Genomic DNA, 13665 nt, shown 5'->3' with positions numbered 1-13665 from the left:
TCCTTGGTTCTGAAATCACGTGAATCGGCGATTATTCTTTGTCAAGACACACCCTCCGTAGGCTATCTGTAGCCAGGCAATCTATATCTTCAAATAACACGGAATCCAAATGAACTAAAACTATACTGCGTAGTTGCCTAATCAGGTAAACAATTACTCACAGAGACAAACGCTGGTATAAACTATACAAGGCGTTCACTACACTTCCCAGTGTGCTAAGCCTCTTGGCAGGATAGCCACCATGTTGTCGCCTGTTTCACTGACCTAAGGGGTAGGCGTTGCCCTGCACAAAGTATTTGGCATCTAGTTTGTCCTTTTTGACCCTTGTTGGTCAGAACTAATCATTGTTTGATGCGCCTGAAGTCATGAATACTTGCAGTGTGCTGCGAATTCCCTCGCAGGCGGACTGGTATGTCCGCTTCTGCAAAGGAAAGGAGAGGTGAAAGTTCACAGTGGCTTGGACATATCAGGTGACAATGTGGAGAAGTTGGTCCAGCGCTGCACTTTAATTTTCAGAACTTTTGGAATGACTAGCGAGGGAGTTTCAAAATATTGCGAGGAAGATGAGGACTTGGCGTTGGCGTACTATGACGATGACGACGACTTTGATACGTTCACGGACGGAGATGTTGACTGTAGCTGCGAGGACGGAGGTAACATAGTTAAATCTCGAAACTAATGCTCGAAACTTGATCTGGAGGAAAAAATACCGTTCCTGCTACAATGAGCAAACGGTTGGTTAAAGCTACCCAAACGTATCGAATGCGCACTGACGCAGATAGCCTAGTAAACATGTTATTGCAGTGTACTGGCATGATATCAGTATCAATTGCATTTACAGTACTCTGTCATTCGCTGTGCATGGTCAGTGAATCAATAACACCACTATAACTGACTACCGTAAAGACCCCGTAACATACGGCCAGGGAGGTAGGCTAGTGAGGCGCCTGCATAACTCGCATAGGAGAACGAAGGGTGTCTTCTTGCGAGGGGAGTAGACTACGACTAACATGTTGGCCTGTCGGTAAAATAACTGCCCTGGTTTGTTAAAACATTACGGGTGTATTATTTTAGATAAATCAATGTTACAAAATAGTTTTGCATCATAGAAAAATGTGCCTCGCCGTAATGAGGTCATGTCAGTCTACATTGATATTTTGACTAGTTATTGTTACATTGCTTGTTACGAGATGAGCGGTTAACCTGCTTAAATCAGACACTTCTGAGTTATGCAATGATACCAGGCAGACCAGTAGACCACTGACTGTTCATATATTCAGACATATTCGGAGGCTTCGAGTCTATGGTGGCCAGATTCCAAAGGCTGTATTTTAAGGCTTACTGCGCCTCCGCGCTCACCAAATGCAGCTCGCATTCCACAACAGGGAGCTATCAAGGTCACAGCCTTCAAATCAGCGAGCATGTGATTAGTGGGAGGCACTGGAGTGCCACTATCCACTTCACTTCCCAACAATGTTGATGACTTGATCTACAACGTGTTACAGATCGCTCCCGTCTTGTGATACAAACTGACACTGGCAATGCCAAACTGGGAGAGGACCTATAGGAGGAGGCTATAAATCGCTGCAAATGTCAGCCAAGTATAGTATATGTCTATCATGTGCTTTACAGCGCTCACCATTTTTAAAATATTTGTTTTCACCAGCATATGAGTTGTTGCAGAAGGGTTTAATGAGACTCTCATGTCAACCTTGTTCACTGAAGTGTATTCCTGGAGTCTTGTGTGTTTTCATGGTCTGATCTCTGAGACCTCGTTCTTTATTGCTGTTCACTGCAACGACATTGCACAGACTTGCATCACATTGTCCTTACAGTTATCTCTCGATGAAATTATTTGAAAACACATTGTGAACTTTTGTGACGACTACTAGGCTTTGGATCACGGTAGATGTCTCCTTTGCAGTACATATGCACATGTGTGTTTGAGGGAAAAAATACTTTAGGTGTGAGTCAGTGCACATAAACATGTATGAGGGTGTGTCTGTGTTCATCTGGAAGTTCGACTCATGGGCGGATTATGAACTTTCAGGCCCCTGGGCCCAGATGTATTAAGGCCCCCCCCTCAGATTCATAGCCTATATCCTGATTTGTTGATATTGAGGCAATGATTCCATGCAATGGCTTGGGCTTCAGGGCCCCCTGACCCCTTGGGCCCCTGGGTCTGGGCCCGGTAGGCCCGTGCAGTAATCCATCCCTGGTTCGACTGCCAGGTGCTCCTTTGTATGCAAAATTGTGTGTAATATCTATTTGTTTGTGTGTGCACACACATTTGCAATACCTGTTATTTTCTACTGGGTCGATTCTTGGATCCCAGAATGGTTCAAAGCATTTTTGTATCTTGTTACAATATTGTTTATCCTCCCAATGAATTTTAAAAATATTAACATGTATGTGTGTGTGTGTGATATAGCTGTTATTTGTATTCTACTAGGCCAATTCTTGGATTCCAGAACGGTTCAAAGCAATCTTTGTATTTAATTATTGTGTGTGTGTGTGTGTGTGTGTGTGTGTGTGTGTGTGTGTGCGGCATTAACCCCACCCAGTCCTGGGCTTCAGCGACCCCTTCAGCAGCGAGGTGAAGCCCCGCATTCTGCTGATGGGCCTTCGCCGCAGCGGCAAATCCTCCATCCAGAAGGTGGTGTTCCACAAGATGTCTCCCAACGAGACGCTCTTCCTGGAGAGCACCAACAAGATCTGCCGCGAGGACGTCTCCAACAGCTCTTTCGTCAGCTTCCAGATCTGGGACTTCCCGGGCCAGATCGACTTCTTTGACCCCACGTTCGACTACGAGATGATCTTTCGCGGCACAGGGGCGCTCATCTTTGTCATTGACTCACAGGTGACGTAGCACAATCACATCTTTAACAATGGTGCAGTAACTTAGCAGGAATGAGTACAGAGGACTCAGTAGAGAGCAATGATATATGTTTGTATGTATGTATAAATGTATGTACAGTATGCTGTCTGTATGTATATGTGCATGTACTGTATGTATGTATGAATGGATGAATGAATGTACTGTATGTATGTACTGTGTATATGCATGTATGTACTGTATTTGTATGTATGTACTGGTATGTACAGTACAGTATATGCAACCCTGCCACTACATTTATACAATTTGAATCTATTTGCAATTCATAGGTTTAAGAAAATGCATTAGGCCTTAGATTAAACAAAAAAACACAGACATGTCCGTCCTCTCCTTGAAGTGTAGATTTGACAAAAGCCACTAAGTAGAGGCATGAGAAAAACTTCCATCACATGGTTCACTTTGATGAGCTATACATTCACCTGTTTATCCAGACTACACTTTTTTCTTCTAGTGGACCCCTAACCCTCACCCCACCTCCTTTCACCTTGTTCTGGTTTCATCATGGAAATTTCCCCCAGGCCAGCCTTAGGCAGATAGGCCCCCTAAGCTTGGTTTTGAACTTTGTCTTTGCTACAGTCACTGTAGGCTTACCCTTAGGAGAGTAAAGGCCTTGGCCTTCACAAAACAGGATGAGATGATACTCATTGCTCAAGTATGGGAGCTTTATTATTTCATAATTTGTGATTTTAGCTGACATTAATTAAAAAACCCTTGTCAACATTAATTAAGTATCCACTACATGTTTTACTAAAATATTAATTACATTTGAAAGGGAGTGTTATCTTATGAAAGAGAAACATGTCATAAGAGGAATAAAAAATGAATTCATAAATAAACAAAGCCATTGCAATGTTTTGGTTTGTTTATTATTAGTGTTTGGTTTACTGTATAATCAGAGTTAGTTGTGTTTGACTTTATAAAAAAAACAATTTAAAGTGATCTTTTATAGAAGTAAGATGGAAAAGCCCTCAGGGGAGTTTAAGAGAGAGTGAGCATGCAACTGTAGTCCACCAGCAGGAACAATCCCTAAAAAACATCAAAGCAGAGCAAAAGACTACCATGGCTTTAGCAAAAGACTGGCAAGGGCTCACCACAATCTCTGCTTGGCCTGTCCTTCATATGTGCACACTTGCAAAGTATTTTACCCCTGATAGTATTTGGGACTAGTCCTTCTGGAGTTTGTTCCCCATAAAAAACATAATTTGCATCACTTTGCCAGTTCCCTTGTTCTGTTCCTCATGTATATTTAGAACAAATCCACAAAAGGGTGTTGGACAGCTGCAACCTTGATTCTATTTTATTTATCACCTGAAAGAAGATTCATCACTAAATAGAATAGTGGATCTCGCTGAAGAATACTGGTTACAACAATAAACTATATTTTCATAACAATTACACTTTATCATGATAAAATCACCAAATAGCACTTAGGCTTGTTATGGACTTTCTCCTCACAAGATGTATGTGACCGTAAGAAGAATAAAGTGCACTGATGCACTGGCAGTCCTCTTTAATAACTTTTCTTTAGACTTACAAAGGTAAAAATACTTTATGTTTTATCTGGAGGGACAATCTGTAGTATAGACGTGTAATTATATTTTGAGCCTTGTCAGTGGGCTAAAGTAGCAATTTACTTTAACTCAGTGAGAATGCCCTCAAGGCTATGCCACAGTGTATGCTATTTAATTGCAAATGCTCATTTCGGTCTTACTCAAAACTACTCTTATTATCCGACTGCATCTCCAGCTCTGCCTCATTTAAACATTCCTTATTCTCCGATCATCAGAGCTCTCGGAGTAGTTGCACTTTGGTCAGAAGATTTGGAATGCGATGCACAAGACAGTTTGTCTACATGGGGAAAAATCGCTATGTTCTCTAAGAATCCAAATGATCAGACGATACATTTGAAACTACCACACAGAATGTATTTATTTGTATTCCTCTCCCCATGTCTCTGAATAGTCCTATATGCCCACAAGGGGTAATTGGTGCCCTTTTAAATATTATACTGGCTCTCAGCCTGCTTGATAGTATTCCATTGCAGTCCATTACAGTAGTCCTGGCGGAAAGAAATACATGCATGAATACTTTTCTCAGTATCTGTTAAAAATAGGTCAACATGTAGAAATGATTTGAAGGTGCTAACACAACCCTGTGAATGTCTCTTTGCACAGGGCTCAAATTTGAGATTCTAATAAAATATAACGGCAAGATTGATTTTTTTTTTTTTTTTCGGATTTAGAAGCACTGGAAGGGGTGTTAGTCTGTTTGAGTTCTTTTCTGAGCTAATTAGAAGGACTTGCAGGACTTGAGTATTGGTACAGCAGTATCCCTACCAACCCACTGCCTTCCTTGGATAGGAAGTCATAGAATAGGATGGGGTGTGTGTATGCACTGATTCAGCTTGACTCCTGTCTGCTCATGATGCGTATGATCCCAGCAAAGCACTACCCTGGCTGGATACTTGGCCAAACAAGCTTTCTTCTCACTTCACATGAAGCAAATTTGGAACATGAACTCATGATTTATTTATTTTTTAATTAGGCTTTATCACGTTAATTTAAACTGTTAATGTTAATGTAATGTTTATTGATGTCATCGCAAGTCTTTTTGGGAAAGCGTCTGCTAAGAAACATAAACATGAACATAAACATGAAATGAACCTTAAGGACACAGTAATCTAATGGGTAATGCTCCACTGCAGGAACTTGCAGGGTGCTTTAGGTCAGCTTATCCCATTGTGTTTGCATTTGTTTTATAACAAATTCATCTCTTGATTCAACTTTGGGGAAAACCAACATTATTTTGACGTACTCTGGTTTTGTGGTCTAATGTTGGTACTGCCACAGGAAAATGTGTTTTGTTCAAGTGTGTATGTCTAGTACAGGGGTCGGCAAACTGCGGCCCGCGGGCCGAATCCGGCCCGCCGAGCATTTCATTTAGTTATCAGGCTGCTCGCTATTTTTTTCCTGCGATAGAGACGACGTTGGTTAGCTTTACTGCAAACTGCTTTTCACTCTCCTTAGATAACGTTTACAATGTCAATGTCAAAACATCATGTTAAATAGAGATAACATCATGTTAAACTAAGTTAACTCTTAGTTATCTCCTTTGCAGCAGATCTAACGTGAACATTATGCAGTCCATTTAATTGGGAACACGTCTGCACTCACGAGAGGGAGAGAGCCGCAGGTTCCAGCTGGCTTGTGATTGTTGATAATTGATATCTCCTTCTTATAAGAAAGTTTTAAAAGGAAATCATGAAGGCAACAGTAGTTCCCACTACTGACCATTTAAAAACTGTGAGAGGGCCCAGCCGTAGGTACAGCACTAACCATAGCGGAGCAGGCAGAAGATCATTGAGAAATAAACGTGAATTAAAGCGACTGTCTTAAAGCGACAGTGCACAATTTATACATTTGTTAAACAGCATAAAATTAGCAGTATTTTTAAGCAATTAATATTTTAAAACAAATACTTTTCATACTAAATTAGGCTATAAAAAATGTATTTTTTTATGCGTGTGGCGTTGGTGTGTGTGGGGGGGGGGTGGTTGTTGTGCGGCCCGCCGGCCAATTTTCAAAACCCAATGTGGCCCTTGAGCCAAAAAGTTTGCCCACCCCTGGTCTAGTAGTTCCTACCAAATATTCTAGAACAGAGCTCCACTCTAGAATCTTTGGTTCCTACAAAAGAGGAGCGTAGTGCTCTAGAATCTTTGGTTCCTACACCACAATAGAAACAGACGACTGTAAGGGACATTTCCTCTTCATGTCTTTGCCGCCCCCCCAAATGCCCAGTGGAGTTCTTACAATGGAGAGCTGCATAATCATCCAATTACAGTATCTTTCCCAGTGTCTATGCAGTCATGATAGGCTTTTCTATGATATAGATGTGCTTTAGATGTTTATTTCCTCCCATCTCATCTTCTCTTTCAGGATGACTACATTGAAGCGTTGAGCAGGCTTCACTTGACTGTGACCAGAGCCTACAAGGTCAACCCTGATATCAACTTTGAAGTCTTTATCCATAAAGTGGACGGGCTTTCGGATGACCACAAGATAGAGAAGCAGAGGGACATCCACAAACGAGCCAATGACGACCTGGCAGACGCAGGGCTGGAACGAATACACCTCAGGTGCTTTTGACGGCTTGAGCTGTGAATGGCCGCTGTGTGTGAGACATAACTTGTATTGAATTTGGCAAGTGTGCTACAATTGTCTCTGTAATTGCAGTAATTGTCCAAATGTTCCCAGTCTGAAAAGAGTCAGTGGTAACACTTTATTTTAATGTGTCGCTGTTACAGTGTACCTACCTGATTAGGTACAGTGGTACAACCTGTGTAACAACATGTACTATCAGGTACTCTCATTGTACTTGCATTATGTATTTGTGGGTACCTACATATAGTTGTTACATTGTAATACTTTGCTTATTACAGTGCTTTTACAAAACTTTGCCAATTTGCCAAAATGTTCATCAGAGGCAAAGAGCTGACCTGAGACCTGCTGGATGGGGTAAATCTGGTCATGGTAGATTTGATATACAAACCATTCTTAGCTCCAGTCAAGGCCTCATTGTCTTCAGTGTACATGTTACAGCTGTGCTGCTACAACCTTGTTACTCTTTGATACAGTGGAATAAACGTATTAAGTGTACCAGTTAGTTACTTACATGTACATATGACATACATATGCATATACATATGTATGTTGTGTCTTCGATGTCTTGGAACAGGTCTACTAATTCACATGTACTGTGTGGTGTAACAGCAGACACGTTTCAACACATCAATTACAGGATGCATAACATCATTGACAGGATGTATATAATTTGTACATGTAAGTACTTAACTGGTACACTTTATTTTAATGGGTTTATTCCACTGTATCAAAAGAGTAATAAATGTGTACCGACACAGTTGATACATGTACTACAGTATGTAGGGTAATGGCAGACATGTTCCTAGACACCAATGACACAACATACATGTAATATGTAATTGTAAGTACTTAAGTGGTACACTTAATTTTAATGGGTTTATGCCACTGTATCAAAGAGCAATAAGTGTGTACCAACACAGTTGATATATGTACTATGTAGTGAATTAGTAGACCTGTTCCAAGACATCGAAGACATAACATACATGTCATATGTACATGTAAGTAATTAACTGGTACACTTAATAGGTTTATACAAGGATACAAGGAAGTTTAGTGTCACATGCATATAGTTACTGGAAGTAAGGAATGCAGTGAAATTATGTCTGGTGTCAGCCTATTTGTGCATTTATGGGGGGGGCACCAACAGGGGGGGGGGGGGTAAAGAGTGCAGTAGAAGAGGGGTTTAGTAGATTAAGTGGCAAGGGCTGCATAATAAAGGTGGGGGAGGATTGGAATGGGGGGGGGGGGGGGCACCAACAAGGAGCACCCAAGAGCAACAGGGGCAAGGAAAAACTCCCTTACCAAGGAAGAAACCTTGGGCAGATAGATCCACGGCTCAAGGGGCTAACCCAACTGCCAGGGGTCTTGGTGTGTGTGTTGGGGGGATGACAGGGGAGATGGGATAGTGTGCCAGGGGAGTGGGATAGAAAGGCTAGGCAATCAAGGACATGGGTAGATAGATAGAGGAGAAATCAAAAATAATAAATAAAAAGTTCTATGGAGATGTGCAAAAGTTAGAAAAAGTCAGATGTGTGTGTGTGTGTGTGTGTGTGTGTGTGTGTGTGTGTGTGTGTGTGTGTGTGTGTGTTTTGACGTGTGATGAAGTCTGTAGCATAGGGAGAGGGATGTAAAAGTGCTAAAAGTCATGTAGGTGTGTGTGTGTGTGTGGGGGGGGGGGGGGGGGGGGGGGGGGGGGGGTCATGAGTGCTGAGGAGTGAATGTGTGCAAAGTCAGTATAGTGATCAGAGTTCGGATGGCCTGGGGATAAAAACTTCTCCTGAGTCTCTCAGTTCTGGCTTTGTGACTACATAGGCGTCTTCTTGATTTCAGCGGTAGGAATAATCCATTGTTAGGATGAGAAAAGTCCTTCAGAATCTTTTGGGCTCTTAGGAGTACTCTTCTGGAATAGATATCTTATTATTCCATATATTATTCCACTGTATCAAAGAGTAACAAGGTTGTAGCAGCACAGCCTTGACTGGAGCTAAGAATGGTTTGTATATCAAATCTATCATGACCAGATTTACCCCATCCAGCAGGTCTCAGGTCAGCTCTTTGCCTCTGATGAAAATTTTGGCAAATTGGCAAAGTTTTGTAAAAGCACTCAGTATTACAATGTAACAACTATATGTAGGTACCCACAAATACATAATGCAAGTACAATGATAGTACCTGATAGTATATGTTGTTACACAGGTTGTACCACTGTACCTAATCAGGTAGTTACACTGTAACAGCGACACATTAAAATAAAGTGTTACCGAGTCCGGTAAATTTACCTGGCAACCGTTCCAAGAAATCCTGTTGATCGTGGGACTCCATTTTAGTGAGTGGTTGAAGTGCAGCAGCACATGTCAAACAGTACCTGCTCATTCACCGTGCTTAATGCCAGCCCTCATTGCCTGCAGAGAGTGCTCTGAAGGAAGGAACAGGATGATAGGAACATTATTTGCCTAACTGCTTTTCAACCATTCCATGATTTCTGATCTTTGTAAAGGTTGCGCAATAATTTTTGCAACAATAATTGCAATAATTAAAACAGCTCCTCTAATGTATGTGATCATGAACAATAATTGCACTAATTAAAACAGCTCCTCTAATGTATGTGATCATGAACAATAATTGCACTAATTAAAACAGCTCCTCTAATGTATGTGATCATGAAAATGACTGTTTAATACTTCTCTTTTTCTTCCTCTTCTTCCTCCTCCTCTTTTTCTTCCTCTTCTTCCTCCTCCTCTTTTTCTTGTCTGTCACCTTAGCTTTTATCTGACCAGCATCTATGACCACTCGATCTTCGAGGCCTTCAGTAAAGTGGTGCAAAAGCTCATTCCCCAGCTTCCCACCCTTGAGAACCTCCTGAATATCTTCATTTCTGTAAGTCCCCTGCCACTCATTTTTGCTGAGTTTTTCTTACCGAGGCTCCCGACATCAAACCCAGTCTACTCTCCCTGCACTCACAGCCAAGGAACAGTCAGGCAGAAATCTTCAGCAATCTTCAGTCACCAACTGCATGAAGGAAAGGAAAACATGTCTCAGTCTGCTGCCGATTACACACTTTTTAATGTTATTTTTAGTGGGTCATTATAACCATCTTTAAGTGCAAAAACTGATGTATTCTATTCTAGTTTTCATTTCATAAAGGCAGACCTTAATAGGGACTGAAACCGTTATATCACCAGCTTTATTAATGTATAAGAAATGCAAGTTTTCTTTTGAGAACATTGTTTAAAGCACAGGAGAAGAGACAGATGGTAACTGGCTTTATTCACAAACAACAAGAGGGAGTTAGCCAAGTTAGCCAAACAACAGCGTTGTCTTAAGCAAAACAAGAGCAGTGGATGAACTGGTATGATGTTGAGAAGAGGAAGATCAGCTGGAGACGAATGGGCCACAGAGGCTAATAACATTCAATTCACTGTAGGAGCCAAGGCTTTGAACCAGTTCATGGAACGAAAACGAAAACCAGAAACTTTTGCCATTTTGCTAGGAACAAAAACTAAACCAGAAACTTTATGATTTTTTTATGTTCCGAAACAGAAACAATTTTTTAAAATAGTGGCTTTTTTTGTTCCTGGGAAGGTTTGTGTCTTCAAGCAGGCAGGCAATCAAAAGGCCTATTAAGTCTCCAAATGTCAATGATTTCATTTCACCTGTTTTCTCTTTTTACTAGGCCGTGACGAACATTGTTGGAAAAAAAATATCATTAACGTTAAGGCTACAGCTTTAATTTATTTGGAAAAACGTAATAGTCCTCATTTTGCTATTTAGACAATGGGAAGGCATCCAAGAATCTGATATTACAGTACCCACCAAAAATATACTATATGTGACAGCATTTTTGTTTGACAGGAAATTATTCAGGCTAAAGGCTATAGGAAGACACTGGTGCAGCTTGTATAAAGCAGAGGCCTAGTGTTTTATTATGTTTGCTGTAGGATAGAGTCTAAAAGACAATATTGTGACTATTAATAGCTAGGTTGAAAAAATACATATATTTTTGTCCGACAGCTGACATGGAATGTTATTAACCGGTTCAGGAACAATATTTTTTTGTTCTAACCGGTTCGGGAACGTCAATTTTTTAGGGTAGGAAGCAAAACCAGAAACGTTAAAATACTGTTTCTGTTCAGAACGAACCAATTGGCAAAAAATTCTGGTTCAAAGCCTTGGTAGGAGTCACTTACTGTATGCACTTCCTAGTCCACAGAACCTCAGTCAGTGGGTTGGTGAAGATGGAGCCTGCAGGCGATGTATGGGGTCATGGCTCTTTACAGCATGTTCTGTCTGGTTGTTTGACTAGTTTGACCCAGGGTTGTTAGTTGGTTATACATGTATTAAGAAATATACAAGATTGGCAAAGCTACAAGATTACAAAGCTATTTTGGCTCCAACAATAATAATGTTTTAAAATCACTTGTGGTTTTGCTTGAGAACAAGAGATTGGCGGTTAAATCTGCTAGCTAGTGACAGGGACAGTAGAATTTATTTTGTGCGAGAGGTCAATCAAGAAAAAAACTCGCACACCATTATTTGCCGTATTAAAAATAAATAAACAAAGTGTTTAATCTATCAAGCGAAGGTGCTACCAAGTGAGGTGATGTACAAACATTTCGATCCTCAGACCTTCATCAGTGTAAAAAAAAGAAAGAAAAAAAAGAGGGAGATAAAAGAGCACAAGATTGGAAACTTCTGGTGGAAGGGAAGTGCAAGTTTCACAGTATGTATTGTTGTGACTTTAAGATCAGACATGGTGCATACTGATTATGAGTGCGTCGCCTACTTCATTTAGCTAACTATTCCCTTTGAAGATGCGATGGAGGAAGCCTTTGAAAGGAAGAAGTTATAGAATGCAGAACTGGGAGCAGAAGCAAGGGAACGAGGCTGGCAAGCACATGGAGACTGGTGTTAGCACACTTCTGTTAAGATTTTGGTTTTCAAGGACAGTCACTGACAAGAGCTGTATAAGTGTTATCTGAGGCTGCTGAAAAGGCGAGCCAGTGGTTATGGGTGTTATTTTTTCGTGCTCAACATTTTTTTTATTAGAAAAGACTTGTAGTGTTAGACTTCCAGTCACAGTTTACATTGAACATGCAAACCACAAATTACAGCACGGTACTCAATATGCAGTACAGCTGATGAGACAGAAAGGGAGATGGTGATCGAGTTCAAAGAAAGCAATTACAATGACAGCATCAACTACGTAGTATGGTCATGGCTGTTATGATCTGAATTGACCCAGAGATATGTCAAATCTTGTCACTGTGTTTCTGGAGAGGTACTGTACTTATCTCAGTTTGTAGCGGGTCTCAACCCATCGTGAGTGTGGAGGGGGGGGGGGGGGGGGGTCAAGGACGCCAGACACCACTGTTGAGCCCTGAGGTGTCGTGGGCTTAACCCTTAAAGGAGTACCGTCACTGTCGGTGACGGGAATGTTGGGAAATTAACATTCTAAAGAATATCTGGGTTCATTGAATTCAACCTAGAATTTTAGAACCTTCAATTGTTGCGGAACTTAGAATGTTCAAAAACCTACACCTTTAAGGGTTAATTCAATGGAACGCCAATGAAGGTGGATGTCTGCCTTGACCCCAGTGAACTGCACATGGTGGTTGTTAAGTTGGTGGTTTCTTTCTCCCATTTTGGCTCTTTGTTCAGGTTATTGGTAACGCGTTTTGTACTGTGAAGGAGGGCCTTTATGGATCCCGGGTATAACATACGGTGTATTTGCAACTGTCACAAGTCGAGTCTACATTGTCGTTGAATCTTGCGCTATGCGATGTAATAGGAAATAGGCTTCGCTGTAGCAAGGAAATGTGTCCTTGTATGTTTTAAAAGTCTAGGTGTTTCTCACAGTTCACCAAGAAATGAAGCTAATTTTAAATTAATGTTCAGTGCATTTTATAACTGCAAACATAAATAGCCAGAGAAGTAGGGCTTTCATAATTCCCTGTCATAAATGCCTGAACGGTATCCCTAGAAACAGTCCTATGGATATAACTTTAATTATACTGTGCAACCGGAAAGTTTTCAGACCCTTTCACTGCATTGAGCATTGAGTGTAGATTGATGAGAAAAAATGAATTAAATCCATTTTCAGATGAGTGAACTTTCCATTTGCACTGTACATGTAACACACAGTTGAACGCAAACACACACACACACTCTCTCTCACACACACACACACACACACACACACACACACACACACGCACTCTTACACGTAAATCCTTCTATCCTTGTAGTTCTGCTTAAGGCTGGGATGGAGTTTGTAATCTTGCTCAGGATTAGTTGTCCAACCAAAATGTCCAAATCTGATCATAAATAAATTTGACTTTAGCCAGATGATGGCAGTAGAATGCAAATAACTGCAAAACTATCTGTCACAATCTGTTTTTCCAAGTCTCTATAATGCATGATCTTTGGAGAAGTGATATGGAGTGACCATTTGACCTTTATTTTAACGGTTAAATAATTTGAGAACCAGTTAATTTTCAATGATGATCTGGCCAAGAGGCATCAGCAAGTCAGCCCACACAACAACAACAATAACAACAACACTAAACAACACATACATCACATGTACTGCACAATATGGCAGACATATGC

At 40.9% G+C, this 13665-nt stretch overlaps 1 protein-coding gene across 2 annotated transcripts in view; it reads left to right on the top strand.

Annotated features, from left to right (window-relative positions):
- The first annotated feature begins 221 nt into the window (after nucleotides 1–221).
- rragd (ras-related GTP binding D) overlaps nucleotides 222–13665 on the top strand; it is a 21123-nt gene continuing 7679 nt past the window's right edge. The window contains exons 1-4 of one of the 2 annotated variants that reach the window (XM_042072871.1): nucleotides 222–653; nucleotides 2565–2860; nucleotides 6832–7031; nucleotides 9819–9933. In XM_042072871.1, the coding sequence (XP_041928805.1) occupies nucleotides 527–653; nucleotides 2565–2860; nucleotides 6832–7031; nucleotides 9819–9933 (738 nt within the window). In that variant the 5' untranslated portion in view covers nucleotides 222–526. Of the gene's footprint in view, nucleotides 654–1350; nucleotides 1593–2564; nucleotides 2861–6831; nucleotides 7032–9818; nucleotides 9934–13665 lie in introns of those variants that run through there. The other variant, XM_042072872.1, reaches the window with a different exon arrangement.

Source organism: Alosa sapidissima, chromosome 19, assembly GCF_018492685.1.
Source record: "Alosa sapidissima isolate fAloSap1 chromosome 19, fAloSap1.pri, whole genome shotgun sequence".
Lineage (NCBI taxonomy): Eukaryota > Metazoa > Chordata > Actinopteri > Clupeiformes > Clupeidae > Alosa > Alosa sapidissima.
The sequence above is the reverse complement of the archived record's forward strand: the minus strand, read 5'-3'. Positions and strand labels throughout refer to the sequence as shown.